General features: G+C 38.7%; 1 protein-coding gene across 1 annotated transcript; it reads right to left on the reverse strand.

The window, feature by feature from the left end:
- Nucleotides 1–404: 404 nt before the first annotated feature.
- Nucleotides 405–18531, reverse strand: CCDC39 (coiled-coil domain containing 39). The gene is made up of 20 exons (XM_041467866.1): nt 18421–18531; nt 17944–18063; nt 16839–16985; nt 16391–16549; nt 15391–15483; nt 15176–15304; nt 14473–14664; nt 12730–12833; nt 12289–12421; nt 9207–9401; nt 8370–8534; nt 7663–7800; nt 6156–6364; nt 4839–4962; nt 3638–3797; nt 3244–3350; nt 1821–1961; nt 1486–1665; nt 1189–1271; nt 405–564 (listed from the first exon to the last, which is right to left on the reverse strand). The coding sequence occupies exons 1-20, from the start codon at nt 18529–18531 to the stop codon at nt 405–407; spliced, it is 2850 nt and encodes a 949-aa protein (XP_041323800.1).
- Nucleotides 18532–27759: the final 9228 nt, after the last annotated feature.

Raw genomic sequence — 27759 nt, forward strand, 5'->3', positions numbered from 1 at the left:
CTAGTGCACTGTTACATTTGCTGTCTACTCCATGGAACCCTGCTGTGTCTGTGAAGACAAGTGTATTGCATGTTCTCTGAGAGTAATGTAAAAAAAAAAACCCCAAAACCACAACTTGAAGCAGAAGAGCAAGTTTTGCAACACCATTTATTGTCTAGGTAAGCTCAAGTGTGAACCCTTGGTTTGAGCTGTGGGGGGGATTTGCTTACAAGTGCTTGGAGGAATGCTTGTGTTGCTGAAGAAAAGCTTACGTGGCTTACAGGGACATCTGCAAAGGTGAGTGGCAAAACCACACAATGACAATTGTACTTCAGCTGGTTACATGGTCTTCCATGTAACTCCATGGATATAAGTTTGTTGCAGAAAATAAGAAATCTCAACTATTGTGGTCTTCAAAAAATGACTTAAGTCTTCCTGCTATGAGAAATCCCAGAGATGCTGCCTCTGGTGGCTGGCTGTGAGCCAAGAGCTGCTGCTTCCTCAGGACTGGGGATGGCCAAGGTCAGCTCCACCACTTTGGCTGGTGAAACCTGACTGGAGGCTGAAGATTTTCTACTGGGAACTCTGAAAGGCAAAAATTTACTAATTAGGATACAGAAATGCCTGCATCTAAAACAGCACTGCCAAGGGTGGCTCACAATGAAGCCACCCCATAGCCATGCTCATTCCAGAGACCCCCTGAGATCTCTGTAGTCACCACCACTAAATGGCTTCAGTAACCCCTGGGAATGTCGGATCATAACTGGGTCAGCATGGCACAGGCTCTGTGTGAGCGTACATTGAACAGGGGAAAAGGTACCAGTAAAAGCATCCGTATCTTCTCTATTTAAATAGGAAGGGGTGTTCACACTACCAAGTGTAAAATGGGGCTCAAAATTGTCCTTTATAACATCAAACCACTTTTTTTTTTTTTTTTAGTTAGAGCACAGTAAACAAAAGTAAATGTAATGATTCTGTAATTATTGGGTTTTCTAAACTGTGATAGATGCTGAAGTAAACTTCCTCATGTGCTAGAAGAATGTATTTAACTTAAAGGACAGAGTAAGGAGAAAGTTTTTACCAAGTCTTCAGCAAAAAGAAAATTGAGATGACCAAGAGTAAAGAACCCTTTCAGTAATGGACTAATTTTGCTGGTTTAAACTTCTTCCTAGAAAAACCTGAAAACAACCCAAGAGTGTTAGAACTTACCTGGTAGCAGGTAGTGAGCTCTCTAGGGACTGAGAAGTTTGACTACCACTGGGAGAAACAGCCATAGGAAGCTCTAAATCGTACTAGAAAATTTGGAAAGAAAAAACAAGTTGACCTGTTGTTTGTATAATAGGATTGGGATATCAAGAGCATTTACAGTGCTTGGCATTTGAAGAGATGTTGGAAGCAGGTGAACACTTCACTGCTTTCCCGTATTGTGAGTTGTCCTTGAAAGACACTCAGTAACAGGCAGGAGCTCTACTCAAGGTTTTGGTGGCAGTTAAGTGGAAAGCTCACCTTGTCAAAGTACATTTGAAAGGCTGCAACTAAACCAGGATTAGTTTCTAGAACATCAGCTATCACTTGGTTGACGGTTTTGTTGAAGGCTTTCAGTTCCCGAAGATGAATGTCTCTCTCTTCCAGCGTTTCTGGTTCACCTTCCCTCTGAGACTTAATTTCTCTGGATAGTTTGGAACACTTAACACAAATATTTGTAAAGCATTATTTTTATGAAAATACAACACTTCTTCAGAAACCTGCTAAGTTAAAACCACAGTTTAACTCACAGAGCTTAACCCACACTACTGTCTATCACTATAAAGTTAGAAGTTCTCATCAATAAACACACAAACCTGTTTTATAACCCTGTTTAGTTTTGGCTTCTGTTCTTCAATGTCTTTCTTCAGCTGCAAAATAAGAGCTTCTTTTTCCTTCTTTTGCTCTTTGAGGAGTGCCTGCTGCTTCTGTATTACATCAAAGTGTTGTTGCATGCTCTGCAAATTCATTTGAACAGTAATATTAGTTTATAAAGCAGATTTGGTATCCTTTCACTTTTTGTATTTGTGGAAGGGTCCATTGTCATTACCACTTGTTTCTAAATGTAGCTCAAGCAATTAGTGCTAATGTTAACTCGAAACTTTCTGCCAGTCCAACTGTTTGGTGGATTCAGACCTGGACAAAGAAACTCCCAGGTAATTTACATCTCTTTTAAAGGCACTGGTAGTGAAGTTACAGGTATGTCTATTCAGATATATCTCATAGTGGCCACAAACTATTTACTTGGCACCCTATCAACTTACCAGTGCAAGCTATCCTGAAAAAAAACCCCAACATTGTTTCCTGTAGGAGAAGAGGGATAACTTTGACTGGAATGAATAAAATTGACTCCATAAGGGCAACTGGGTTTTTTAATAAATAAATAAATATAACTTTAAAAAATTAAAAGGCAGGAATGGGTTTGCTGTAATACCAGGACTTACTTCCTGATGAAGATCTGTGTCCCTTTTCTTTACCTTAAGAAATAAAATCTCTGAAATAAGAGCTATGTCCTGTGGTGGTAGAATAAGCAGTAGGAATGATTACTGACTGTAGGCAGTGACTCAGGGCTTAGAATAATCATGTGGAATATGACTATGTGCCTTGGCTTTTTCTGCCTAATAAAATTATAACTGAAATGTCACATATCAGAATTAAGTATTGCTCTTTCTTAAGGTCCAAGCGGCTTTTTGATAACCAGGGGAACCATGAGTGATTCCTTGCTGTGGAGCCTGAGACCACAAGCTCTTGTCTGCCTGCATTCAGTGCTCAGCCTGCAAAGTTGCAAGTCAGCTAATTTAATGTTGTTTAACTGAGGCACCCTCAGTGCTAATAAAACTGAATATTTTCCAGAAAAATCCTGGGATGTAGATGCCAGAGGTCCCAAGCTGTGTGGATTTTAATCTGTGGTGCATGGTACCACAGCATGGTACCATGGTGCTGTGTGCTGCACATGTGGCTGCTTTAGTGGCTGCCAGAACAGCAGCTGTCAGTGCTGTCAGTGTGGGATTCTGAAACTTATAGCTGAATGTGACTAAACCCCTGAAGTTTTGGTGATTCAAGAAAATTCAAATAATTACTCACTTTTTTAAAGGGGATGTAGAACCTTTAAAAAGTCATATCTTAATAAAAGAGCAGAAAAAAATTGTACCACAATTTCCTATTCTTCCTCTAGGATGACTTGCATGGATTTAGCTACATGCTGCAGTCTTGTCTGACTGAACTTTACTTGTATTTTACCTGGAGATTTTCCTGAAGTTCCTTGATCTTTCTTTGTTTGTATTTGTATTTTTCATCAGCATCCTTTTTGTCCTTTTCTAGTTTCAATTTTTCCTCACGTTCCTCACCTGTGATCCCAAACAATGAAGCAGCATTATTGCTGTGCATACAACTCAATTTTCACTTGAAAATAACTGCATCTCAGGATATTACTATATTGGTGTTGGCAGTATTTCAGTGCCTCAGGGTTTGAGGGGTTTTTAAGTACTCTCCTACTAATTCCAAATCACTGTGGAAAAAGTAGCTGACTTCATGAGGGAGAATGATTTCAGAGCCAGCAGAGGGCACAAAAGTTAAATAATAAGTGTTATTTAGAATTAAGTTATATTTTCTATCTAATTTCTATTTCACATACTTGTCTCAGTGACTGCCTTGAAAGAGTTTTTGTAGTGTCTGTTCCAGTTTTTAAGTACACACAAACTGTTTTCCATAGCCATGATTTCCTTTTGAGCTTGGCAGATCTTTGCATCCAAATCATCACCTTCTTGCTGAAGTGCTTCCTTTTCCTGTGCAGCCTGAAAGCAAACCCACTAGGTGACTGCAGACATACTGAAAATATCAAGGTAATTATACAGCAAATATTTATTATACAGCAATATTTCGAGGTTAAAACCACTTGAACTGAGATTTGGGTGCCTAGGGAACTGGAAGGAGTTATTTACAGTATTGAAGTTCTTTGAGACATTTCAGTGTGGATACTGCCTCTCTGCCAGAGCTCACTTAGTCCTGCCCAGCAGCATCTACATTTTGTGGAGAACAAAATAAATTGTTTTAGATTCTTGTTCAAGAACTAGGGTATTGCATTTTGGATAAAGACAGATTTTCTCTTTTTTCCAGTGAAAAGCTGAAGTATACATAGGTGATTGGTAAATGAAAGAGGAAAGGTGACATTCTTCAAGGTATAAACCCCATATGGTAAAATGAATACCTGGAACTAACTCTGACAGGTAGAAGAACTTAAGGTCCTGTGAGATTGCAATAAAGTTCTTTCCAGTTCATAGTGGATTATAACTTGACCACTAATTTTTCTGTATTTGTAAATTAATGAGCACTCAAATGAAGTTTTCAAACTGCTCAGAATTAAAGCTCCACATAAATTCTTGTGAAATTACTATATCATTTAAATAACCAGTGGTGTCAGATAACATAAAACAATTAGACTCAAAGCAGGCAGTAGGCAAGGAGTTTGTCTAAGAGCCCAGGGAAATCTACAGCTTAAATAATTGAATTATAATGAATAATGTTGATAAAATACCTTAATTACATAGTAGGCCTGACTTTTCATCTCCTCTCCTTCAGGTGGCATCATGGAAAAAGTAAACATTTCATATTTGTGTTTCAGTTTATCAATTTTCCCCAGGCGATCTTGAAATTCAGCACTGAATTGTTTGGGAAGGAAACAAATGGGTTGAGAAAATGTTTGTCTGGTAGAGTTTTGTGGGCAGTTCTTGCTGCAGCAGTTTAAATTCCTGATGTTATTCCAGCAGAAGTTTGTCTAAGAGCCCATGGAAATCTATAGCTTAAATGAATTATAATGAATAATGTTGATAAAATACCTTAATTACATAGTAGGCCTGACTTTTCATCTCCTCTCCTTCAGGTGGCATCATGGAAAAAGTAAACATTTCATATTTGTGTTTCAGTTTATCAATTTTCCCCAGGCGATCTTGAAATTCAGCACTGAATTGTTTGGGAAGGAAACAAATGGGTTGAGAAAATGTTTGTCTGGTAGAGTTTTGTGGGCAGTTCTTGCTGCAGCAGTTTAAATTCCTGATGTTATTCCAGCAGCCTGTACTAGGAATTGTGCTGCTACAGGTCTTGGTGGTTTTCTCTGCTCTCCCAGCCACAAACATCCCTTGTTCTGGTTACCTATGTGCCTTTTGAAGTTCTAAACTTAGTCAAATCTGTTTTCACATCCCAGATCACTGCATCTCAGGAGGCTGTGCCACAGTCCTTCCCCAAATGCACAGGCAATGCACTCCCAGAGCTGGCCCTGCTGATGGTACCTTAACATTCCCACTGTGTGGGATGAGTGTGAGGAACATCGAGGAACAGCCCCAAATCAGACTCTGGAAGTATCCAACAGCTGGATGACACCAAAGGAAGAAGGCCAGTCTGTGCTCTCAGTCACAAATCACTCCAATTCCCATTGTGAGGGCTGTGGTCAGCAGGGCAGTTCAGCTGCTGAAGTGTTCATTTTTGGCTGAATCTAGATACTGGGATTTCAGGGCTAAAACCATCCCAAATACTTTGGGCTGATTATTGTCGGAGGGAAATGTTATTTCTATGTCATTGCTTTATAAGAGGGTGCATATGTAATGAATAAGATTTAATTCGTTATATAGGACACATAATGGAAACTTTATTAGTTAAAAAGAAGAAAAGGCCCAACCAAATGAAATATACCACAAAGCAAACCAGTCTTACTGTTTGAATCAAAGAAATTACAGTTTTGTCAAGCAGCTGGGAGTAAGCACTCTTTAAAAGCAACTTTTGTGTTTCATATACTTTGGTATACCTCCAGACACATGGTTTCACATGACCAGATTATTTTGAAAAAGGCAGAGTTGCACACACAGTGTTTACTGTAAAAAGATGTCTGTGACTGAGGTTTCCTCTCACTTCTGCTGGGGTTCCTCACTCACAGAAAGGCCACTGATCTGTTCACCAAGAGGTTAAAGCTGCAGCCTGGGGGATCACACATGGGGTCTCTTACTGGCCTCAACTGTCTTGGTAGATAACTTTGAGCAAGATTTATTTAATCTTCAATTTCTCTAATGGTGAAGCTGGGTAAAATGCTTCTCTTTTTAGTAAATCCCCATAAAAAATGTACTTGGTCAAAGCTACAAGTTGAATTCTGTAAGAACAGTTACCTCAGGCGATGCCGTTCCTGATCCAGCAGCCTTATCTGGGAATCCAGCATTGCCTTATGGATCCTGATTTCCTCAGTTCTTTCTGCTATGACTTTCTTTAACTCCAATTGTTGTTTTTCCAGTGTTAGAACTTTCTCTGCTTTATTACACAGAGTATTTCGAAGGCGCTTCAGCTCTAGTTTTAAGAGATTATCTTCGACCATCATCTCCTAATCAGTGCCAAATTGTATCAAAATAAGAAATTATTGTTTTAATTAAGATTATTTACAATTCACTAAGTTAATATTTATTCATTATTTTACCTTTAATATATACACTACTGTAAAACTCATTTTTCTTCTGCATTTAAAAGTTTTGTCATTTTCTTATTTGCTAATAGTCTAACGTGGTGACTGTGACAGGGGTAGATTGTTTCCTGAATGGTTTTCTACAAATTCATCAGACTTTCTAATTCAGGCTGAGTTTTTGGGTTATTGGACTTTTTCTTCTACAACTGTTTCAGTTTAGGTGGTTTCAAATAAAATAAGAGACCTTACAAGGAACTTTCTGGAGCAGTTAATATCTCACTCAACTGATTAAACTGTCTTAGAGTATATTCTAGATTCTGTAGGCCTTAAAATCATGTTAGATGAACAAATTTTGTGTGTACCAAAGCTTATGAAAAGCAGCAAGTAGTGAACTTCATTAGCATGCAAATACACTAAATGATTCTTTTAAAACATCGTATGATATAAATTTTTACCTGAGTGCTTTTAGGTCATCACTTCTTTTTTTCCCCTGAATTTCATCCCCTCAAAAAAGTTCCATGTTTAGGGAAAGAGCCTTCATTGAGGAGGAAGTGCACCAGCTAAGTCAAAGGCAAAACTCTTTCCCCTGCTACTTAGACTCTGCTTTTTGCTACTATGTTAGTGCTTCCTTTAGGAAGGCTAAAGCTTACTGCAGAAAAAAAAAATTGTGCAGCAATTGGAGCAGTGGGAACTGCATTGTTCTGCTTATCAAAATGTGAGGAAAGGACTTACACATTGTTTCTAATTCCTTAAACTGGAATACAAATTTATTAAAATAATTTGTTAGAAAAAAAATACTTGCAGTTTAATAACAATACTGTGCCAAATTTATTAGTAGGCATCACAGCTTGAGAGTAAGAACTCAGTGTTATTTAAAGACATCCTTGAGCAGTAAATGTATTTTCTATTTTAAAGTTAATTGTTTCTCAGGGGAAGAAACACCAACACCCACTACCTGGTGGATATTGTAGTATAACTAATGTGGGATTAAACGGATATTTTATCAAACTTCTTGCTGTGGAGGGAGGAAAAGCAACACTTTGCCTAGTAAGATAATAGTGGTGAAGATGACTTCAAAGTCTGGGAAAGAAGTGTAAATCAGAAAACTACAGAAGGTGTACTAATGTTTGTAATGATGTAGCACTGTGGAAGGCAGATGACACCCCAAACAAACAAGAATGTTTAGTAAAGTTTAGTAAAGTTGCAAAATAATACTGTACCTGCTTAATGTGTTTTGCTTTTTTTAACTCCTGGAGTGATCTCTCATTGAAAAGAGTTAGTTCTTCTATCTTCACTATCACACCATTTGCTTCTTCTCTTGTCTTATCAATTGTTCTCTTGGTGATTTGGACATCATTCTGTTTCAAAATAAGTTATATTGAACTTATTGCAGTGAATGTAAATTGCAACAAAAGCTACCAGTTAATTTTAAATGAGATGAGATGTATTTAAGTCCTGGAACCAGGAACAATCACCACGATGTGTCCAATATGCTGCTCTGCAAACTGCATGGCATGACCTCATGCAGAGTGCTGCATGGGGAATTTGGACAACTTTAAATGCAACTGTACTTATGAATTTATGAAAACTATAAAAGTGACAGCTTTACAAAACAGCATTCTCCTATTTCTGCATGGGCCTAACGATAAACTCAGACATCTGCAAGCAGTCAGTCACATGTTGATGAAAGCTCAGCTTGTCTTTCCAACATTCAATGTTTGTCTTCATGCTAAGGTGTCTCACTTGGGCAGTAATAATCTATTTTCCTAGAAGTTATAGGGAAATGAAGAAGTTTTCCACATGGGTTACATAAAGTTCAGATACCCTTTAGTCCAATATCAACTTCTTGAATACTAAGACCCAATCTACTTAATTCACTGAGGTTTCTAAATGATACACAGTCAAAATGATGTTCTAAGGCAGTTACCTGCAGTTTCCTGTACAGTGACTGTAGAACATCATATGCCTTTTTCTTTTCTTCTAAAGTTTTCTTAAGTTCAGCAGCTTTTCCTTCCAAAACTTCTTTTTCATCTGAATTAACCTCCCCTTCTAACCGTGACAGCCGTCTCTGTATTTGCTGAATATAAAAATCCTGTTAAAATAAATTTGAAGAGAATTAATAGTCTGAGATAAGCAATAAACTTGGATCTAAATGTTGGCTTTAAGACAGTCACCCAATTAAGCTATTGTTTTTATAATAGTTTCTGGCTTTTAGACCTCATTAGCAAAATATCTCAGATGACTGATGAGCAGTGATGGTTTGGGGTAATCTTCCAGAAGAGTAACAAAGCACACTCAGCACAGGCTGCTGTAGGGAGGCTTACAATGGAGTTGCCATCTTGTTGCTACCAGTGGATGCTGATATAAAAGCAAATTTTCAAAGTGGTGCATAGGAAATATGCAAATAATCCAATTAGTAAATAACAGGATTTTGGCATGTACCTCTTGTATTGCTTTAAAAATATACCCTGAGTTGTCTGTGGTTCAGAGGGATCAAAGTAAAGAATGGATTTTAGGAATTAGTGGGAAAAGCAGCAGATCCAAAAAACAATGACACACACAAGTGCAAAATGTACGTGATATACTTTGTCAAGTTTCAGTAATTTCAATTTTATCTGGACATCTAGAAACAGAAATGCAGACTTCAAATAATACTGCATAACATTTCCAAAATGGAAAACTGTTCAAGATTACAGAATTCAAGCAATGTGCTATCAGTAGACTCAAGAAACAATCATAGTATGAAAATACATTAATATTTTACCTGGTTATATATTAATTCTTGTTGTTTTAACAGATCTGTGTCCAGTTTGCACAGCCGACTCTTGAGACTTTTAAGTGATTTTTGACCTCCCTCAATTTCTGCCAGGATAATCTTCTCCTTGTCACTCTGCACTTTTAACTCCTGAGTCTTCTTGAAAAGTAGGTCCTTTAACTGTCTCATTTCATTTTCTTTTTCCTGGTGACAAATTGATAATTATGTAGAAGAAAGAAGTAATTAATCACATCAGAATTAATTTCTGAGGAATTATTTGTTTTTATTAATCATAGATAGAAAAAAATATTATTACAATATCCATTAATACGAACCTGGAATTTTGTAAGTCTTCAAAATGGTTGGCAAAACAACTATTTTACTTAAAGCAGAAGTAATAATTTTTATTACTTTTTTAAAAATCTAATCCTACCCTACAATTACATGACTTTTTTTTCCCAATTATAGGACTGCTACTCTTTTCAACCTTTCAGAAAACTAAATTCCCGTCATTCTTTTCAAAAAACCTCCTTACTGCCTCCAGCATCGTTTAATATTTGAGGAATATAATACAAAGCTTTTCAATGGTTTATTAAGTCTTGTAATGCTGTGTGTGCACATATATGTATGTCTGTGTTTATCTAAGATGGAATAATTCTGAAAAATTACACTTTCAAAAATCACTTCCTTTTTCTCAGAGGTAAGTTGCCATTAACACCTAAATCAGTGCAGGAAATGAGGGTTTAGTGGGATAAAAGCCAACACTGAACATTTCAGGAAACCTGAAATGGACTGAAAACAATGAAAATTGAGATTATTTCCTTTTTCTAACCCCAATAAGGAAAACAATTTTATTCTTTCCCTCCCTCCTTCCACTTCTCCCACCCAAGCAGCCAAAGACCTTCCAAAGCTCAGGCCATTGAGCATGCCAGTTTCCATCCTACAACAAGTGATGTGATTTCCCATTCCTGTTCCAAAGCACTCATTTACATTCAGCTCAAGTCTGGTACAGAATTTGAAGATGTACATTTAAATTAATACGCAAAACACCTGAGAACCCACTTTTCTGCATTGATTAGCAATGTCTTTATTCTGGATTTAATATGTATGTAACCATCTTTCTGGCTTAAATAATGGTGAAAGATGATTTAATGTCTTCTCTAAGGGTTTGTAATCACATTGCCCATTCTACCCAACAGAATTTTTTTTGTAGCTGAACTTGCTGTAAGTGCAATTCTAAATTCGAAACTCAGGATGTAAAAGGCAAGTGGAAGTTTAATATGAAATTATTATGGACTGTAGGACATGTCAGTAGGCTTTGCATCACGCTTGAACAAAGAAACTTTCTTCTGGAAGCAAACTGATTTTTAAGCATGTGCCAAATGCTGAGCTCTATTTCTGAAGCTAATGACAATTATAAATTCATCCACTGACACTGGATCATGATTTGACCTTCACTTCATGGTCCTTATTGCACATCTGAATTAACTTTTTGAGCAGAAATTGTTGTTCTCCCTTTAAGTGAGGTTGTTAAAAGAGATAAGACATTCAATAAACCTCACTATTCAACAGTGTTTTGCCACAAATTGAACAGGGAGAAGTACCACAGAACTAGAGAGCAACACAGTGACATTTCATCCACATTGTTCCTGTAAATATCTCTTCACAGTAAATTAACAGATGCAGCAAATAGCCATGTGTGTCTAATGGTGATGGAAGGGAGGCTTCTGACTAATACATTACAGACATTGTTCAAGAACAGTTCATCCTAGCTAAAATATTCCCCTGCAGCTGTGGAGCTGCCAAGCTCAATGTCATCTTAGGTTATCTGCCACAGACATGGGTAAAGAAACCCTGCTAAGGCTTTTGCCACCCTGGAAACTGTCTAAAGGGGAAGAAAAGAAGGTTTTCATTTTAATGAAATGCTACACCATTACTTGTTTTCAAATTATCTGAAAAGCCAAAACAGTAAGGCCTGTTATTTAAGAAACTCTCTATAAAGGAAAGACATCCCATCTCTAGTTTCTGAAAGTGTATTTAAAATGTGTGATTAATGCCTGTGGAGTTAAAAAGTTTGAAAAATGACATTCACTCTACTGCAAGGCATTATTTCACATGCATGCTCTAGGAAACACAAAACGGAGAAGAAAAAAGAGCATACAGTGGCATGAAAGAGCACACAGAGGCACAGCTTTGTTGTCAGTCGTGTGGGACACCTGCTGACACATTAATTTAACCTGGTCATTCTGGAGCAATGAAAGCTCCAGCTTATCCAATGCTCAGATGTCCAGCAAAATGTAAAAGAATATTTCTGTCATGTTCAGTCAGAAGCTAAGTAATGAAAATACTTTTCACTAAGAGAATTAGTAGCAAAATGACAAAACAGTATAAGAATTTCCTGAAATGCAGGAAAGTTCAGAAGATTCCATTACATCACATTCAAAAGCTCTTTACTAAGATGATAATGAATTTTTTCCCTATACTTAATTTTACTTAATTTGCAACCTATGAAGTGAGTTTTCAATTTTATAAAAGTATTATGTTAAAAAAACAGACACTATTATAGCTTCTAAGATCAAAATCTTTATTCACAAAAATGAATCTAAAGTGAGCCAGTAATTATTTAACAGTCCACAAGTTGGATGTGTCAGACTACCATGTAGTAGAATTAATATAATGAAGAGCAGACCAGGCCAGCCAAATCTGATTACAATATTTCTGTTTGCCAAAATCGCAGCTCTTTGCAGGTTTATAAATTTTGGTGGTGTTTTACTAGAGCCAAGAAGCTTTTTTTGGCAGTGATACTGAAAAGTCATCCTGACAAGATTCTCACTCTTTAAAAGCCTTATTGATGGGTATCAGTATCCTGAACTAATACAGTTGGAATTACTAGGATAATTTATTTTCCTCCAGAGTTTTCTCAGCACAGACATATCTACATGTACACTTCAATATTTGATGAAATAGCTGCATGTCCTATCTCTACTTTAATTTCATTTTAATAGAAGATTTTTAAAGAGATAATTTTAAAATATAAAGCTTGCAAATACAAACAACTCCTCATTTCTAGAAACCATGAAAAACATTTTACCTCAACACTTTTTTCTTCTTCTTTCAATATTTCTTCCAACCTCAAAGCTTTCTCTTCTGCTGTGAGTGTCTCCTCAATTGCCAGCTTCAGTTTATCAGAAAGATTTGCATTTTTTTCATTAAGTAGTTTTAATCTAAACAAAATGACAGAAATTAAATACAGGTTGCCTAGACAATGCTGCCAAAAGGAAGCAGCAAATCTGACTGAGCAGCTGTCTCAGTCTAAACTTCAATCTATGATAAGCAAAGCCCTGGTTTTTTTCCCCACCCGTTAAAAACAAGGATTACCAAGAGTGTTTTGCCTAAATTACCCAGTGTCAAATCTATCCATGAAGTAACCAGAAAGGTGGAGATTTCAGTCATCAACATTATTTAAGGTTCTTTTCTATCTCAAGGATTTGGTTGTATTATTGAATGTTGTCTTTAAAGGTCTGTTTCTTACCTGGCTTGTTTTCCCTGAATTTCTTTCTTCAGATTGGTAATTTGTGTTCTCAAAGACTCTAGATCAGAAGCAGTTTTGTTCACAATAGATTTCAAAGTCTGCAACTAATAAATGACAAAACAGAGCATGAAAGCTCTTATTTACTTTGGTACATGTTAAGATATTTAAAATTGTATTTTCCTATTTATTGGAAAGCATTCCATTACTTTTAAACAGGGCTCTACAAATGAGGAGTGCTGCAAATTCTGAGGCACTGTAAACTGATCCAGCTAGTAAATTCAAAAGACTAATTACATAATATGAGTACTGGGAAAAATAATAATAATTAAGAACATAGAACTAATTATGGAAGTACCACAGCCATGGGCTGTAATTCTTGTCCAACAGCATCTGTATAAGTTGAACCATGGCTTTATAGTCCACAGCTGACTTGGCTGAGGTTCTTTGTGAACATGGATAACCTTATATATCTATAAACATTTCTATGTCAAACTTCGCTGGATACATAAAATTATTTTGATTAAGATATCACTGTGACAAAAATACACAGATATTTAGTTTGGTAAAAAATACATGACAGCATACACTCATTAAATAGGATAGGAAAACTTTACAGTTTTATCAGTAGCTCTTTCATCTTCACAGTATCACTTAGCAGCATAAGTTTCATTGTTTTCACTTTCACAGATGAAGAAAACTGATCAAGAGCATGTATAGCAGGTTTCTTATAGGTCACAAGTTGTTGGCTGAACTGTCTCCTTTCTTCCTTGTTTCTCACATGCATCCCACAGATATTCTAATAAGAGGAGACTGTTCTATTATCCCATCATGGAGTATTAATTGTGAAAAACTTCAAGCAAGAATGTCACAGCTTGAGATGAAAACCAACCAATTCTACAAACCCTCAAGCTTGCATGAATTATAAGGTAATCTAATAACCTACACCTTGTTTGAGCTACCTACAGTTTAATTAGGAGATCAGTCTGTAAACCACCTGCTACAGAAAAGCTATCCCAAAGTTAAGGCAACACCAGACGCAGGGTTTTTCAAAAATCACTAAGCTTGCTGAGGACCCCAGTGTTACCATTTTCTTGTTAAGAAAAATCTTACTCAGTTAATGTAAGTGTATCCCTTCTCAGCAGAGCCATGAAAGCTGAAATACTTCTATGAGCATTTAAGTAATTAAGCAGCGCAGCTCCTTCCCAAGTTTAAGTAAGTGCAAATTCAGTGTGGACAGCATCAAGCACAGCTTGTTCACAGAGCAGCCCTGTCCCACTGCCTCTTGATTAGAAAGCCACATGAAAGCACTGGGAGTTTTCCCCAGGAATTTTTGTAACCTGACTACCAGGCCATCAACACACACTTCTGAGAGCACAGGACAGGAATTGTTTGGAATCTGGAAGAGATTTCTCTCATCTTTATACAATACTGCAGTCTATGTCTGCTAAGGGAAAGAAGCCTTCTGAGGCATCTAACAGTTAGACCATTTAAGAGAAAATTCATCCATTTTACACCCACACAACAGAGAACACATTCCAATCTTTTCACCACTCTCAATGACAGGATTAAGTTGAGGGTTCAGATCCCAATAAACAGGACTTGGCTGAGAAAAGCTGAATTTTGCTGAATTATTAAGAGCCTAGCATAACACCAGAGAAAAGGAAATGCTATTCCTGTATTTCCTCCATCTGGTGCTCAGTTCTAGTTTCAGTCTCTTTTCCTGAACTGTTCGATCACCCTTACCTCATCCTGCAGCTCAGTCCTTCGAGTATCCTGAGCCTGGAACTCCTTTCGGAGGTTGTTTGCTTCCCGCTCAGCAGTGAGGATTTTCTTTTCATATTCCATGTTATTAACAGTTTCATTTACCAAAAAGGCAGTCTTCTCTCTCAGCAAAATTTCTTTGTTTCGGATCTCCTGTTTGACCTCTGCAATTAGCTATCAGGATAAAAACTTTTTAAATTTGCTTGCATTAGTTGTGTTAGATTAATAAAGGGTACAACCAGAAGATCAATTCCTATCATGATTACTATTTGCCTGAGACAGCCCAGTAATCAATCTTAAAAGTACTTTATTCCATGGATACATTACACCAAACACTACAATGGTTTTGGACTGGAAACTTCCAAAATATTCCAATAATTTAAAAACAAAAAAGACACTGTAAATTCTTATGAAATAAAATAATTCTTTATTGATTGAACTGGGAAAAAAGAAGCTAAGCAAAACTTCAGGTGGACTTGAAACAGATGAAATTAAACATGGATTAGTGATGCTTACTTTACCTGACAGATTTACAGCTACTCGGTGAAAATTGTCCATTCTGACAGGTTAGGTAAAACATTACCTACCCACAAAATTATACTGTAGTTTTGATGTTAAAAAAAACATAAAAACCACTCCACATCAAACCCAAACCCCAGATATGGATCAGTTACAGCAGTTTTACCAAAGCACATTGATCTATCTCCTGATCTCTTTTCTGCATCTGACGAATTGCATTCTCCCACTGCCTGATGACTTCCTGCCTTTCTCGATGAACCCTGCGAAAATCTTCAGCTGCTCTGTCAAGCTCCATCTGTTCAAAGAAAAGCACCCCCATGATTTCTGAAGTTAAAAATGTCACATATAAAAAAGGGATCTTTGAGAACCTTAAGCACAAACCTGAGCTGTTATGGTTTCTGTAAGCTCATTATCCAGAGCTCTGTGCTTCTGGTTTGCTTCCATGGTCAACTTTTCTATTTGAAGGGTTAATTTCTAAAATGAAAGGATAGGAAAATATTTGAAAATGAAGTATTTGAAAATAAATAGTTGACATTTTATAAATTCTTAAAGCCCTGCTACAATCAGGGCTTAAATCACTGAGACATCAATTTTATTGTGTTTTAGAGAACAAAAAATTGACAGTGTAGCCTCCCAGATTTTCAGTCAATACAAGTGGCCATAAGAACCAAACTGCAGCAAGGCCAAGTAACCCCCTCAACTGTGTGTAAATGTGTGTGTGGCATCCTTGGCATACAGCAGTGAGAGTGTTTGTGTAAACCAAAGTTTTTGGGTTAAGCATTTAATGAGTAAATACCAAATTTCTCCTCACTCTATTTAAAGGCTAAAAGGAATAACAACCAGGGTTGCTTATCTCTACATTAATAATCTACTTGGGAACTCACCCTTATAAACTCTGAACTTTTGACTGGAATTCCTCTTTATAGAGATATATATGTTTATGTCTTATATTATTCCAGGTAGCTTTACTGAAGCAGCTGTAATTTTTTCTCAGCAACATTAATTCAGTTCTAAAGGGAAATCCTACACTATCCGTCCATACTTGGTGTGAATTTTTGAACCAACTCCTCTGAATTCAGTGGCACTGTTTTCTAGACTTAATTTGTGCACCCTCTCAAAAAATTTAAACTTAAATCTTACCCAGATGAATAAGCAAATTAATGTGTTCAATTATGTCTCTCATTATTGTAAAACCTGCTCTCTCAACTTCAAAATGAGCTTCATATGGAATTGCACTGTTTTGCCAAATGGAAACCAGTTTCAAAGCAGTGTTGTACAAAATCTTGTCTTCATTTTATCTGTCTTGATAAAATAACAAGGTCTTCAAGTGATAAAATGGCTCTTCCTTTGGTTTCTGAAAATTGCTGTCATTTCTACTTACTCCTAGTTTCCCTTCATCTTGCACTGCATACTTCTGGATTGCAACAGCATCATTATCTGTACGATTTAATTCCTGTAGCCAGCTCTCCAGAAGTTCCTCATCCCAGTTCATCTGTTGTTTTAAGTTTTCCAGCTTCTTAGTGGTTTTATTTATAGTATTCTAATAAAAGAAGAGAAAATGAAATGTTAATATCCATCTATCTATGTCTAATATCCACTGAATAGTAATTGAAGCAACCAGTTCAAGCTACTGTAACAAGTCTACCCATATCTTGTCCACAAAATTGATAGTTTTCTTGCCTACACAGGGAAAAGCCCATCCAGATCATCTACAGTTTGTAAGCTTTATTATAATTAACTATTAATGACTTATACTACCATGTGCAAGTGAGAACAAACCATAAAAATTTGCAATATAGGTGCTCCCTTCCAAAAATTTCAAACCTTACCTCTTGAGTGTTTTTCTTTTCTCTCAAGGAAGCTATCTCATCCTTCAGTCGTTTAATGTCATTTTTGAGACGTCCATATTCTCTCTCAGCAAGAGCTTTAAAGTGATGTTCAGTTTCAATTTCATTCTCTTTGGCTTTGTAAAGAGACTGAAGAATAATAAAGTTCAGTATTTTACAATAAACAAAAGACATACATCAACAATCTTTTCTTTTATATATAACTGAATCCCAAGTCAGAGATGCTTTCACCATGTAAATGAAGGAATTTTCAGAGAAAATTTATTGATTTGATTTTAGTATCGCAAATACACATATTCTTATATATACATATGTACACATTGTATCAAGTATTCACAGATCAACCTTCTGTAGCCCTAATAACTCAATTCTAAGATTTTTTTCACCCAAGATTCAGAATCTTAACATTTCAACACCAAAATCTTAGTCTCTTGATCACCAGTGACTTTACATCAGATCCAGGAGGCACAGCAAAAAATATATTTTATTGTTCTGTGCTGAGAGACCTCCCCTGCTGGCCTATAGCAGTACCTGGATATTGCCTAGTCTTTCTTTCCTTTAATTCAAATTAATGTTTGAATCTGGCCAAAAAAATAAAGAAGTTGTTCAGCTGCAGGGAAGTTTCCTAAGACTTTTTCACCCAGGATATTTTATCTGAAAGATGTAAGTATTTCTCTCAAGACTCTTTAGAAATCTAACGTAGCCCATTTGGTGAGCTAATTCAGAGTGTAGGTAAAGACTTAGATCTTCACCATCTCACTTCATTTTTCATGTCTGTGAATTAAGTCTTCACCAGCATTTCACAACTAATTCTTCACCATTATAAAGATTATAATTTTTTTCCCTTACACTGGTGTTTTCCTTGACCAATTTTTTTTTTAATTAATATCTACAAAAGTCCCCATTCAGGAAGAATTCTAAAATGAAATGTACATAGTTTAACTTTTGTTTCCTGTGGAAATCATGGAATAAAGGCCTAACAAATCTCTAACAAAGCTGGCAAAATAGATAGGGACACCAGGCACAGAGAGACACTCAGGTTACAGGTCTGTCTGACCAAACGGACCTGCTAGAGGGGGTGATTTACCTGAGATAAGTTTATCTCTTGTCTCACGTTTTTCAAATGAGACGTCATTGCTTCTATGCGCTCCTCACAGTTGGTCAGCTCATTCTGCAGGTCCTCTTTTTCCTTTCGCAACTTGTGCAGCTGTTTAATAAGAGTTAGAATCGCCAAGTTACTGTTTGTGGTTAAGTGCTTCTTACCTGCAATTACCTAAAAACAGTCACTGCAAGTATTAATGAAAAAATAGCGTAAGAAGTAGCTGCTACATCCCTCCAAAGCAGTGGAACGCGGGATTTCAGGAGAAAACCCGGAGTTTGCTAAAGGAACGGACAACTCGCACCGCTCCTCCTGCGGGGCTCGCGGGATGCGGGTCCCGCTCAGAGGCGGGGATCGCCCTCCCGACTGATTCCCCGGGCAGCTCCGCGAACCCGAGAGGTTTCCTTCTATCCATGCCTCCCTCCCGGCCCCGGGGGAAGGGCGGGCTCCTCTCCCCGCGCTCACTTCGTCCTCCAGCGCCTTGTTCTCGGCGTTGGCCACGGGCACGGCATAGCCGGGCTCCCACTGCAGCTCGGCCAGCACCGAGGCGGCGGTGGGGCTGGACAGCTTCTCCATGGTCGCGGAGGGGCCCACAAGAGCCGGGGCTGCGGCAGCGCCGGGCTGAGGCGGCTCCGGGCGCTTGGCAACGGCGGCAACGGCGGCTCCGGCCGGGAGGGGCCTCGGGCGGCGCCGCCCCCGCTGCTCCCGCGGGCCGGGCCGGGCCGGGCCGGGCCGGGCCCGCTGCGGATGGGCGCGGCTCCCTGGGGGTCCGCGGGCCGCGCACGGGCTGTGCCGTTTGTGGCCGTGCTGCAGGGGAGGCTGTCAGCCCCAGAGCCGCCGGCAGCCCCTCAGAGCTCCCCGCTCCGCTGCCAGAGCTGCGCCGCGTCTGGGGCCGGCAGAGCGGCGGCGCTGGGGACACCAGATGGGTCCGGGGCTGACAGCACCTGCCGCTGTGACACCGCCTGACAGGTGTGTGCCAGGGGACACTGTACGTGTCCTGTTTCTGAACAGGCCTTTGGCATTATCTCCACAACAGGTGGGTTTCCTGAGCCACGCTGCGTTCAGGTGACCATAAACACTAGTGCAGTGTCCTTGTGAACTTGCCTGGCGCCTTGTGAAACCATCCGTGCTTCTGGGTTGTAAATTCCCTGTGCCACTGAGTTCCACCATTTACAGACCGAGGCAGACGCAACACTCTTGGGAGGAATCACTGAGCCATAGAATGGTTTGGGTTGGAAGGGACATTAAAGCTCATCTGGTTCCAGCCCTGCCATGGGTGATGACACCTTCCACTAGCCCGGGTTGCTCAGAGCCACATCCAACCTGGCCTTGAACAATTCCAGGGATGGGACATCCACTGCAGCTCTGGACAACGTGTGCCAGGCCTCACCACCCTCACAGGAAGAGCTTCCTCCTAATATCTAGTCTAAACCTAGACTAGTTTTAGTTTAGATCCATTCCTCCTTGCCTTACCACTATATGCTCTTGTAAAAAGTCCCTAAATAAAGGAAGGGTAGCCTTGATGCAGAAGCCCTCCGTTGGTGACAAATGTCTGACTAAAGCATCTGAAAAGACATTAAAAGAAGTATTCAAAGCATGAATCAAAGGTGACTGAGCCAAACAGCAATAAGCACTGACAAATGTTTGGGAGGTGGTTTGGAGGTGCAAGGAGTTTGCAGTGAGATTTCTTACAAACATGGGCCTGTGGCAGACCATAGAAGACATTGGTCTTGCCACATATCTATAAATGGGATATTTTTATATGGCAGACTACCAACACAGACCATGTGGAAGACATTGGTCTTGCCACATATCTATAAATGGGATATTTTTATTATGGGATATTTTTAGAGAAGAAAAGCTTGCTGAAGGACAGTGAAAGTCAGGCCTGATGAGGATGCACCAAAAGCATGACTTGAAGTGTTGTGCAGATTATTGCTTGTCGTTTCACTGATCATCCTCTGAGAACAGTCCTGCATTATTCTTAAACTACTGAAAGAAAAAGGAACAACAATGTATGGGGGCAACAGTTTCTTGAAAATGAAGGAATGATACAGGGTTCAGTGCCTCAAGCTACCTGTGAAAAAAAATACAGATGTTCTGAGGAAGATTTTTTTTACCTCTTGTCTTACCTGGTATGGTTGGCTGTGGATGCTTGTAAGAAGTGCTGAATAATATTTTTGAAGCATCAAGGATAACGCAGTGTCTTGAGACAGTAACTGGCAGCAAGCAGCCTCCTGCCACCTTCCTGTTTGTCCTCTGGGATGTTGAAATTGTGATGGCCAGTGTCCTGTGTTTTGATCTTGCTGTATGTACACTTTCCCAGTCTGCAGCTCAGTGATGATGTGTCTGATTGTAAGAATGATGTGCTGAGTACAGTTAGTGTCTTCCAGAGGATCGAGGGATGATGGGACCTTCATTACCTGTTTGGGCAAGACAAAGATGCAGATGATGGAGAAAGATAGCTGAGATATATGGCCATTAAGAAGAAGGGAAACTTCTATAGGCAGAAAAAATTATATATATATTCCTGATTCTAGCATACATGGAGGAGACATCTAGAAGCTGGACATGTGTAGCCAGGTGTCTTTTCAAAATGAAATCTTAGGACCAGCAGCTCGCAGCACTGTGTCAGAAACGGGGATTAGCACAAAGGGATCAGTGCAGAGGTGATGCAGGGGTGTGATGACAAGGAGGGAGCCTCAGCTGAGCCTCAGCTGCTTGGACAGTATCGGGTGAGTGCCTGCAGAGGACTGAGCCTTTTGACCCCCTCAAGGGTTATGTGCCAAGAGCCACCTACTGCAGAGAGCAGGGAGGTGACCTGGCTCAATGGGGAAGTGGAATTCCAAAGACACTAGAAGCTACTAGAGAGACAGCAGAGACTACAATGGCACATCCCTGTGTGCATATAAGGGCCCCTTCCTTTCCTACCCAAAATGAGAAGCTCCTTTCACTCACTATATGTGAAGAATAAATGCAACTTGCCTTGCAGGGGTTTTAAACTGACACCTGTAATTCATTGTGGCTTTGCAGTGATGAGCACCTGATAGTCTTGTGTTATCCAAGCTGAGCTTTTGTGTGAAAGAGCATGAGACCATATAGTGCCTGAGAAGAAGAAAACTAATTACTGGAAAACTGTTATTAGGTGAGCAATCAGTCCTGTTCACTAAGCAAGACTTCTAGTGAAAAAAAGGTAATTTATAAACACGTGCCTTAATGCATGCATGAAGGAAATCAAATCAAATAAATCTTGATGCAATTAGTTAAATTGCATACCAAACTTTTGAAATTTTGTCATCATAAGTGTACTGTTCACATATTTTTGAGTCCAGATTCATACATAGTGTCTGAAAAGTATAACATGTCATATGAGTAAAGAGTTATTTCACCATTTTCATGGAAATTCCACCCTCCTCACTTTCTCTTGCCTGACCCTGACTGAACAAATCTCCATTATATGCTTTTGTTTGGTTGGTTTCTCCCTTCTCCTGCCTGTGGAAATGTGTGCAGTAATCAGGACTGTTTGCCAGACCTGCTAATCCACCAGATGGTGCTGCGTGTCTGTGGATTCAGGGGGTTTTGTTGGTGTCTCTTTAAAACAGCACCAGTCAGTTATCCACTCCTCAGTTAAAAGGGAATATAAAATTCCTGTTCTTTTATATATATACACACACATACAGAGAATGTTGTTTTGTTTAGTTTTATTTTTAAAATTATATCTCTTAAATGTATTAGAGGAACAGGAGTACTTGTGACATGACAAACTGTTTTTCTCTTAACATTCCTTTTGGGTTGAATTTTCACTTATGTAGACCACTGTGCCCATTTGTTCAAAAGACTTAAATGTAAAACCACTGTTTCTGGCCTTCAAAAGACTTAAAGCTCCTCTTGTACCTGTTAAAACCCATCATTTTTGTTTATGCCTAATCTCCTTAAACAGTTATCTGTGTGAGAATAAAGATTTCAGTTATGGATTTCTTTCTAATACATTATAGTTTTGCTATATAAAATATGGGAAAATATTTTTCCTGACTGTACATATAAGCCAGCCCCTGAAAAAAGACTCATTTAAGGGATTGCTGGATTACTTTTAAGTAACCCAGTATGGCCAGTTGGTGTCAGTTAATCATTGTTGATAATCAATTTCCCATGTGAACCTGCAAGTGGCAGGATGTTTGTTGATGGGATGTAATGGCCCACACTGTATCTTCTCTTTCAGATGGGTGCTCTAAGGCTGCTGTAAAATGGAAGAAGCAAAAATAGGAAGAAAGATTGAGGGGACCACACATGTGAGTGTGAGATCAGGACATGCAGGAAGTCTGAAGGATGGAGGATCTGTCATGGTAATGACTGAAGTATTGATTAAAAGCCCAATGTCTTTATTGAAACCTTGACCTCCTGACGTGGGTAGGAGAAGCACAACTGCATGACAAAGGAGAATTGCTCATAGTTCATGTCTGATATGTTATCAGATATGTTTATCACTAACCAGTGAATGATATAAATTAACAGCAATTTAATATGTTGGCCTGGGGGAAAAGAAAAAAGACAAATATGATCCAAAATCAAATTTTTTTGAAGTTTGAGAAAGCTTAAATTTATTCTCTTTATCCTGTTCTACACTTTTTGCATAGTTGTGCTGGCAAAGGCTGCAATATTGCTGGTGCAGTGCAGTGGCTTTTGTGTGCTGGAGATGGGCACGTGGGACAAAAACCCCATCCTTTTGCTGCAATATTAATTTGAAAAGTTACTATAAGACAATGTGCCATAGGGTAATTTGTGTTGCTTGTAGGTCCCGAGTTTCAGCGAGCACTCGAGGGCAGCAGCGAGAGCAGAGCCTCTGGTGAGGCAGGAGTGATTTGCGGAGGGGCAGAGCAGCCCCTGCGTGCCCCGCCCGGCAAAGGCGCTGCTCCAAACACTGCTCAGAAAACGTTCGTGTAAAACCATTACCAGGGTTTATTTAATAACCTCCTAACCCTCTCTCTCTCTCCTCCTCCTCCCCTCTGTTCCTCTAATGCCTTTTACAGCTCTTGCTGCACAGCGTGAAGCCTCAGAGCTGTATTCATCAATGACTCACACCCTTGCTTAGGGGCCAATTTTCATGGAAGCTATACAGGAAAATTTTGAAATGCACCTATCTCATGCAGGGCACAAGATGATTTCTCTATTCATTACTATTCCAAAAGGACTTGTTGTCCTTTGGAAATGTTCACATATTACTTACATTTGTGTGCGCGTGCATATGTGCGCAGAGCTAACTTGCCTTTAGATTTGAGTGGTCGAAAAATAAAAATGTACTGTTATTATCATTGACACCAGTCAGCTGAAGGGTAACTGAGGGCCTGCTTATACTCAGAGAAAACAGACAAATGCAAAGGAAAATGCAGCATTGTGCATTAGGGGAGCAAATTCTACAGACTCAAGCACAAAACTTGTTAAAAATCACCCTTTTGTTTGACACTATGAGTAACAGCTTTCTGAGGAATTTGGGAGTAAAGCCAAGGACTTACTCTGAGAAACAAAACTGCAGCTCTGAAAGATTTTTGTGTTGATCAAGGTTATAATACCTTTCAAAAACACTCCAAGAAAACATGTTCATTTCCCTTAAGACACCACAAGTTAACTCAAGTTTTAACTTTGATGGGAAAGAGAAGTAAAATCATAGAAATTATTATCCAAAATGACCTTTCAATTTAAAACCCATTTGACAGGAGGGGAATCATTACTGCAGAATTGCCAGTCATAGACTAATTGCGTTCTCAGGGGTTGCTAATTATATCCAAAATTACTTTAAACAATTTTGGGGAAGAGACTGAGACTTCAAGCTTAGCATAAAGCAGTTTATTTACGCGTGTACAAAGTAGCTTACATCCCTAAGGGATTAAACCAATTTCAATATTTTACTGTAAGTTGTTGCAAAAATTGTGTCATGCAATGAAGAATCAGAAGTGGTATGAAAAAAGAGAGCAAAATATACTTTTGCTTTTCATAATTCTCCAACAGGCATTTAAAATTATAATTCTAAAAATATCTTCTTCTTTCACTTTGTTTCTTAAACAAAATGGAAAAAATCTCTTTCTGCAAATGAGGCCCATCCAATGACATTAATTTCTACCTTCTGTCTGTGCAGGTGAGTTTCTCAAGAATGTGCTAAAGACCAGATTTGGGTTTTCCTTATTATTTGATGTTGTTTTGCTGAATGAATTTTGCTAACAAAACATTCTGCTTGACAGATGAGCTTGGTCCATGGCCTAACAAGAGAGAATTGTCTTACAGGAATGCACAGAATTTCCAAGCTGCACATGTATGTTATACAGAAAAATTCATGGCCCTGTCAGAGCCAAAACATAGCAGTGAGTCCTGTGAAGGCAGTAGTGTGATCCTTGTTTTAGAGATGACAAAACAGAGGCATGAAAAGGTGAATTAAATTCCCTCATATTGCCCAGAATACCAAGTAGGAAATTAAAAATGTTTTATTTGTAATTATTTTAAAATTTTTATTTATTTTATTTCCAGGCACAGCTTTAGCACCTCTGGGGAAGTAATGGCTGTTTTGTTTACAATGGGCAGCCTGGATCCAGTTCTTCCTTCCCAAAGTCCATTTGTGCTGTAGAGAATATGTAGGGATTGTGAATGTACTCCTAAGTAGCATTCCACAGTTGAACTAATTGCCAGGCCAAGCGAGGGACCACAGTAAAGGGGTGAATAATTTGATCCAAGATGGATTTGTACTCTACCAACACAGCCTGAAATCTTCTAATGCTTTTGGATTTGACTGTGAGCTGTTCATTGTTGTTTGAGCCTGTTCTTTTCTATTACCATATTTTCTCTGGATATCATTTCTGTGTACCTTATCTTTGTATAAAAGGCCACATCTTTACCATATTTCCAGGGAGTAGTCAGTAGAGGCATACAAAATTTACTGCTGTAGACCAAAATATGATAGATAAAGGTAGTGCATTACAAAGTTCTTGCCCTCAATCATGCAGAAGGCTCTCTATGCTTCTGTGAGCAGTGGCACGAGTGTGGCTGCACTGTAATGGGAGAAGGGTTAACAGCAAAGCAAGACATTTTCTGCAGCGAATAGAGATGGAATCTTCTCCAAGCTATTACCTTTTATGTAATAAACAATGCCAGTGGTCAACAGAGGGAGTTTTCTTACCCCAATCCCCTTTCATTTAGCTTAAAATAGAGGTGCTATTAGTTTGACTAGCAGGTTGGTGTATCATGAAGCCTGGTCATACCTGGCAGCATGTTAAATTTAACTGCTAGCAGAAAGGTTGTTCCAGTAGCTTTTGTCTATGGTTTCCTTGAATAAAATACAATAATGCATGCTAGAGCTTCAGTGGTGTTAGATGCTTTTGTCAGATGTGTCTGTTGATATGATGCAGCCTTTTGGAATAGAGAGTGCATTGCTTTTTATTACAGATTTTATTGGCATCATGAAGTTGTGAGTAGCTTCTCCTGTACTTTTAGCTTTTATTTGCTCTGAAAATCCAGCTCTAATTACTAATGGATACTTTAAAAAATAATTTATTTCTGGTAAAGGATGCACATAATCTGTTATCATTAGATATCTGCTGGAAGTAGATATAGCACAGCTTGTGCTTTGGCTAACCCTTGAAGGAGGGAAAGGTTTGATAAATGAGAAAAGCCAAAAGCTTTTGTGCTTATGTGTGCTTAAGGTAATGAGGAATTTAAAGATTACAACAGCATAGCTGTCCTTCTACATATGAGCTGTGGCTTTCAATGGATGTGATGTTCCTCGTGGATGTACTGAGATGTGACAGAATGGTCACACAGCTGAGTATTCCATGGCTGAGTAGCCCTCAGCTCAGTTACAGGACACAGAAAAACAGAGTTTCAAGGCACCATGTTTCCTTTGTGTTACATACATCACCTCTGTCTGCCGTCCTTTCTAGTGCAGCTACTGTGATCTCTTTCCTGACCATCAGTTTTCTTGTGTCTTCTTTTTTGCTTCAAAAATACCTTTATTTGAAGCAGAGTTGAAGTAAAAAAATAAAAATGCAGTTCAAAATTAGAAATAAAGGAAGTTAGTCCTACTTAATATTATGAAAGGTTATACACAAAAGCCATGAAAACTACAAACCTTTTAAAATTTCTTTTAGTGTTGTTTTAATTTTTGTTTTTATTGTTGTTTTTATCACCTTCTTTACAAAGAGTGTAATGGTACAGCAAGGGCAGTGCCATGGAAGGCCAGAGGTCTTCCAGTTACAGAAGGGTGATCAAAGAGAAGAGCCTTAGCCTGACCTTAGCCACAGCCATTCCCAGCTCTGTGCTGAAATCTCAAGCAACTGCAATTTCTTCTGTTCCCTACTTGTGTTTGTAAATTCTCAGTGCTTGAATCCTGCTGCTTCTGGCTTATAAAAATCCCGTGTCTGTAGCAAGTTTCTTAATTTTCTTTCTGGTTTTGTCACTACTGAAGGAATCAGAACACTTTTAATTGTTTATTCCTTAGCAGTTCTGTATTTTGTGGAAGGAAATTGGCCTTCCTCCTGCCAGCATCTGTGGAGCCAGAGAACACCCAGAGTTGTCAAGGCAACAGCTTTTGCTTGGGGAGCTGCAGAAGAGAAAGGGACAGGAGCATCCTCTGGGCTTTTGTTGCAGGACACAGAAACACATGTGGTCCTTTACTGCAAACACCATCTATGGGTGGGTCAGGGAAAGTAGAAGTTACTCACAGTAACATAATGAGGTGGAGCTTCTGAGAACAGCATCCTGATGTGCACTCAGGCCTGGAATCAGAGGCCCACCCTGGGCTTCTCTGCAGTGTGTTTGTTCTGCTGGGCAAGGCCCTGCTGAAATAGTGGCATAAATCAAGTGGGTTTAGGCTTTTGGATGAGAAAGGGATCTTGGTTCTCTTTACTTCTGAAGATTTTTAGCAAGCAAAGCTTTCTATTTAAAAATTTTATCACTATTCAGTGCTCTAGAAGGGTGTCTATTGATCTAATTGCTAACTGGATTCCTGTGGTGATCTTGCTTGCCTCTGCCGGGAGATTTGCTTCTCATGATGGACAAACCTTACAGTGAACAGGATCCTTAGCTAGAGTAAGGCACAGAGCTCACCTGAACCAACTGACCTATGCTAAAATTTACCTGGTGCACACTGTGAGCTGCATGATTCAACACAGAAAATGCCATTGCAAGAGCTCTAGAAATGCTTATATTCTAGCAAAAGTTCCGTCATTCTGTCCCAAGGACAGGTTCCAAGGATACTGGTAGCATTCCTGGTATTTCTTCTGCTTCAACAGCCAGTAGTTAGAAAATCACCTGTATATTTTAGAATGTATATGTTAGAATATACACCTGTATATGTTAGAATATACACCTGTATATTCTAATTGGAATATTCAATGCATATTTCCAAAGAGGCATGAAAAATTATGCATTTCCCATTAAACATACAATGAGGCTATCAAGGGTTTAACAAAAATATTTTTTATGGGGAGATCAGATGGCCCCAAGACTTGTTGCTGTGCTTAGTATTTGGCACACAGTGTCACCCTCTTCATGCAGTAGCTACTTGATATCTCTGAAGTGCATATTTGCTGTCATGTTACTGCTATGTGCATAGTAAAATGCTATATAGGACATAGCATAATCTTGTTTGATATTATGATCCTGTAATTTACTTTAAAAAGATTAATCTTGTAAATACTGTAAAGTTTTATTAGTAGTTGCAGTAAGCTCTTTAAGATTTATGAAGCAGCATTATTTATATTTATAGTCAGTGACCTTGATACCTTCTACTTCGAGTTGAGACATTTTTATGTTGCTTTTTTA

The sequence above is a fragment of the Pyrgilauda ruficollis genome, unplaced genomic scaffold (assembly GCF_017590135.1).
Source record: "Pyrgilauda ruficollis isolate IOZ18807 unplaced genomic scaffold, ASM1759013v1 scaffold21, whole genome shotgun sequence".
Taxonomy (NCBI): Eukaryota; Metazoa; Chordata; class Aves; order Passeriformes; family Passeridae; genus Pyrgilauda; species Pyrgilauda ruficollis.

Bases quoted from the DNA above. Each gene is read 5' to 3' on its own strand.
- CCDC39 (XM_041467866.1), bottom strand. From the start codon at position 18,531: ATGGAGAAGCTGTCCAGCCCCACCGCCGCCTCGGTGCTGGCCGAGCTG. The intron at 6,365-7,662 runs GTACAGTATTAT...GGCACTGATTAG, and splicing joins AAGCAAAACACATTAAGCAG to GAGATGATGGTCGAAGATAA. The intron at 1,272-1,485 runs GTGAGCTTTCCA...CAAATTTTCTAG, and splicing joins TTCAAATGTACTTTGACAAG to TACGATTTAGAGCTTCCTAT.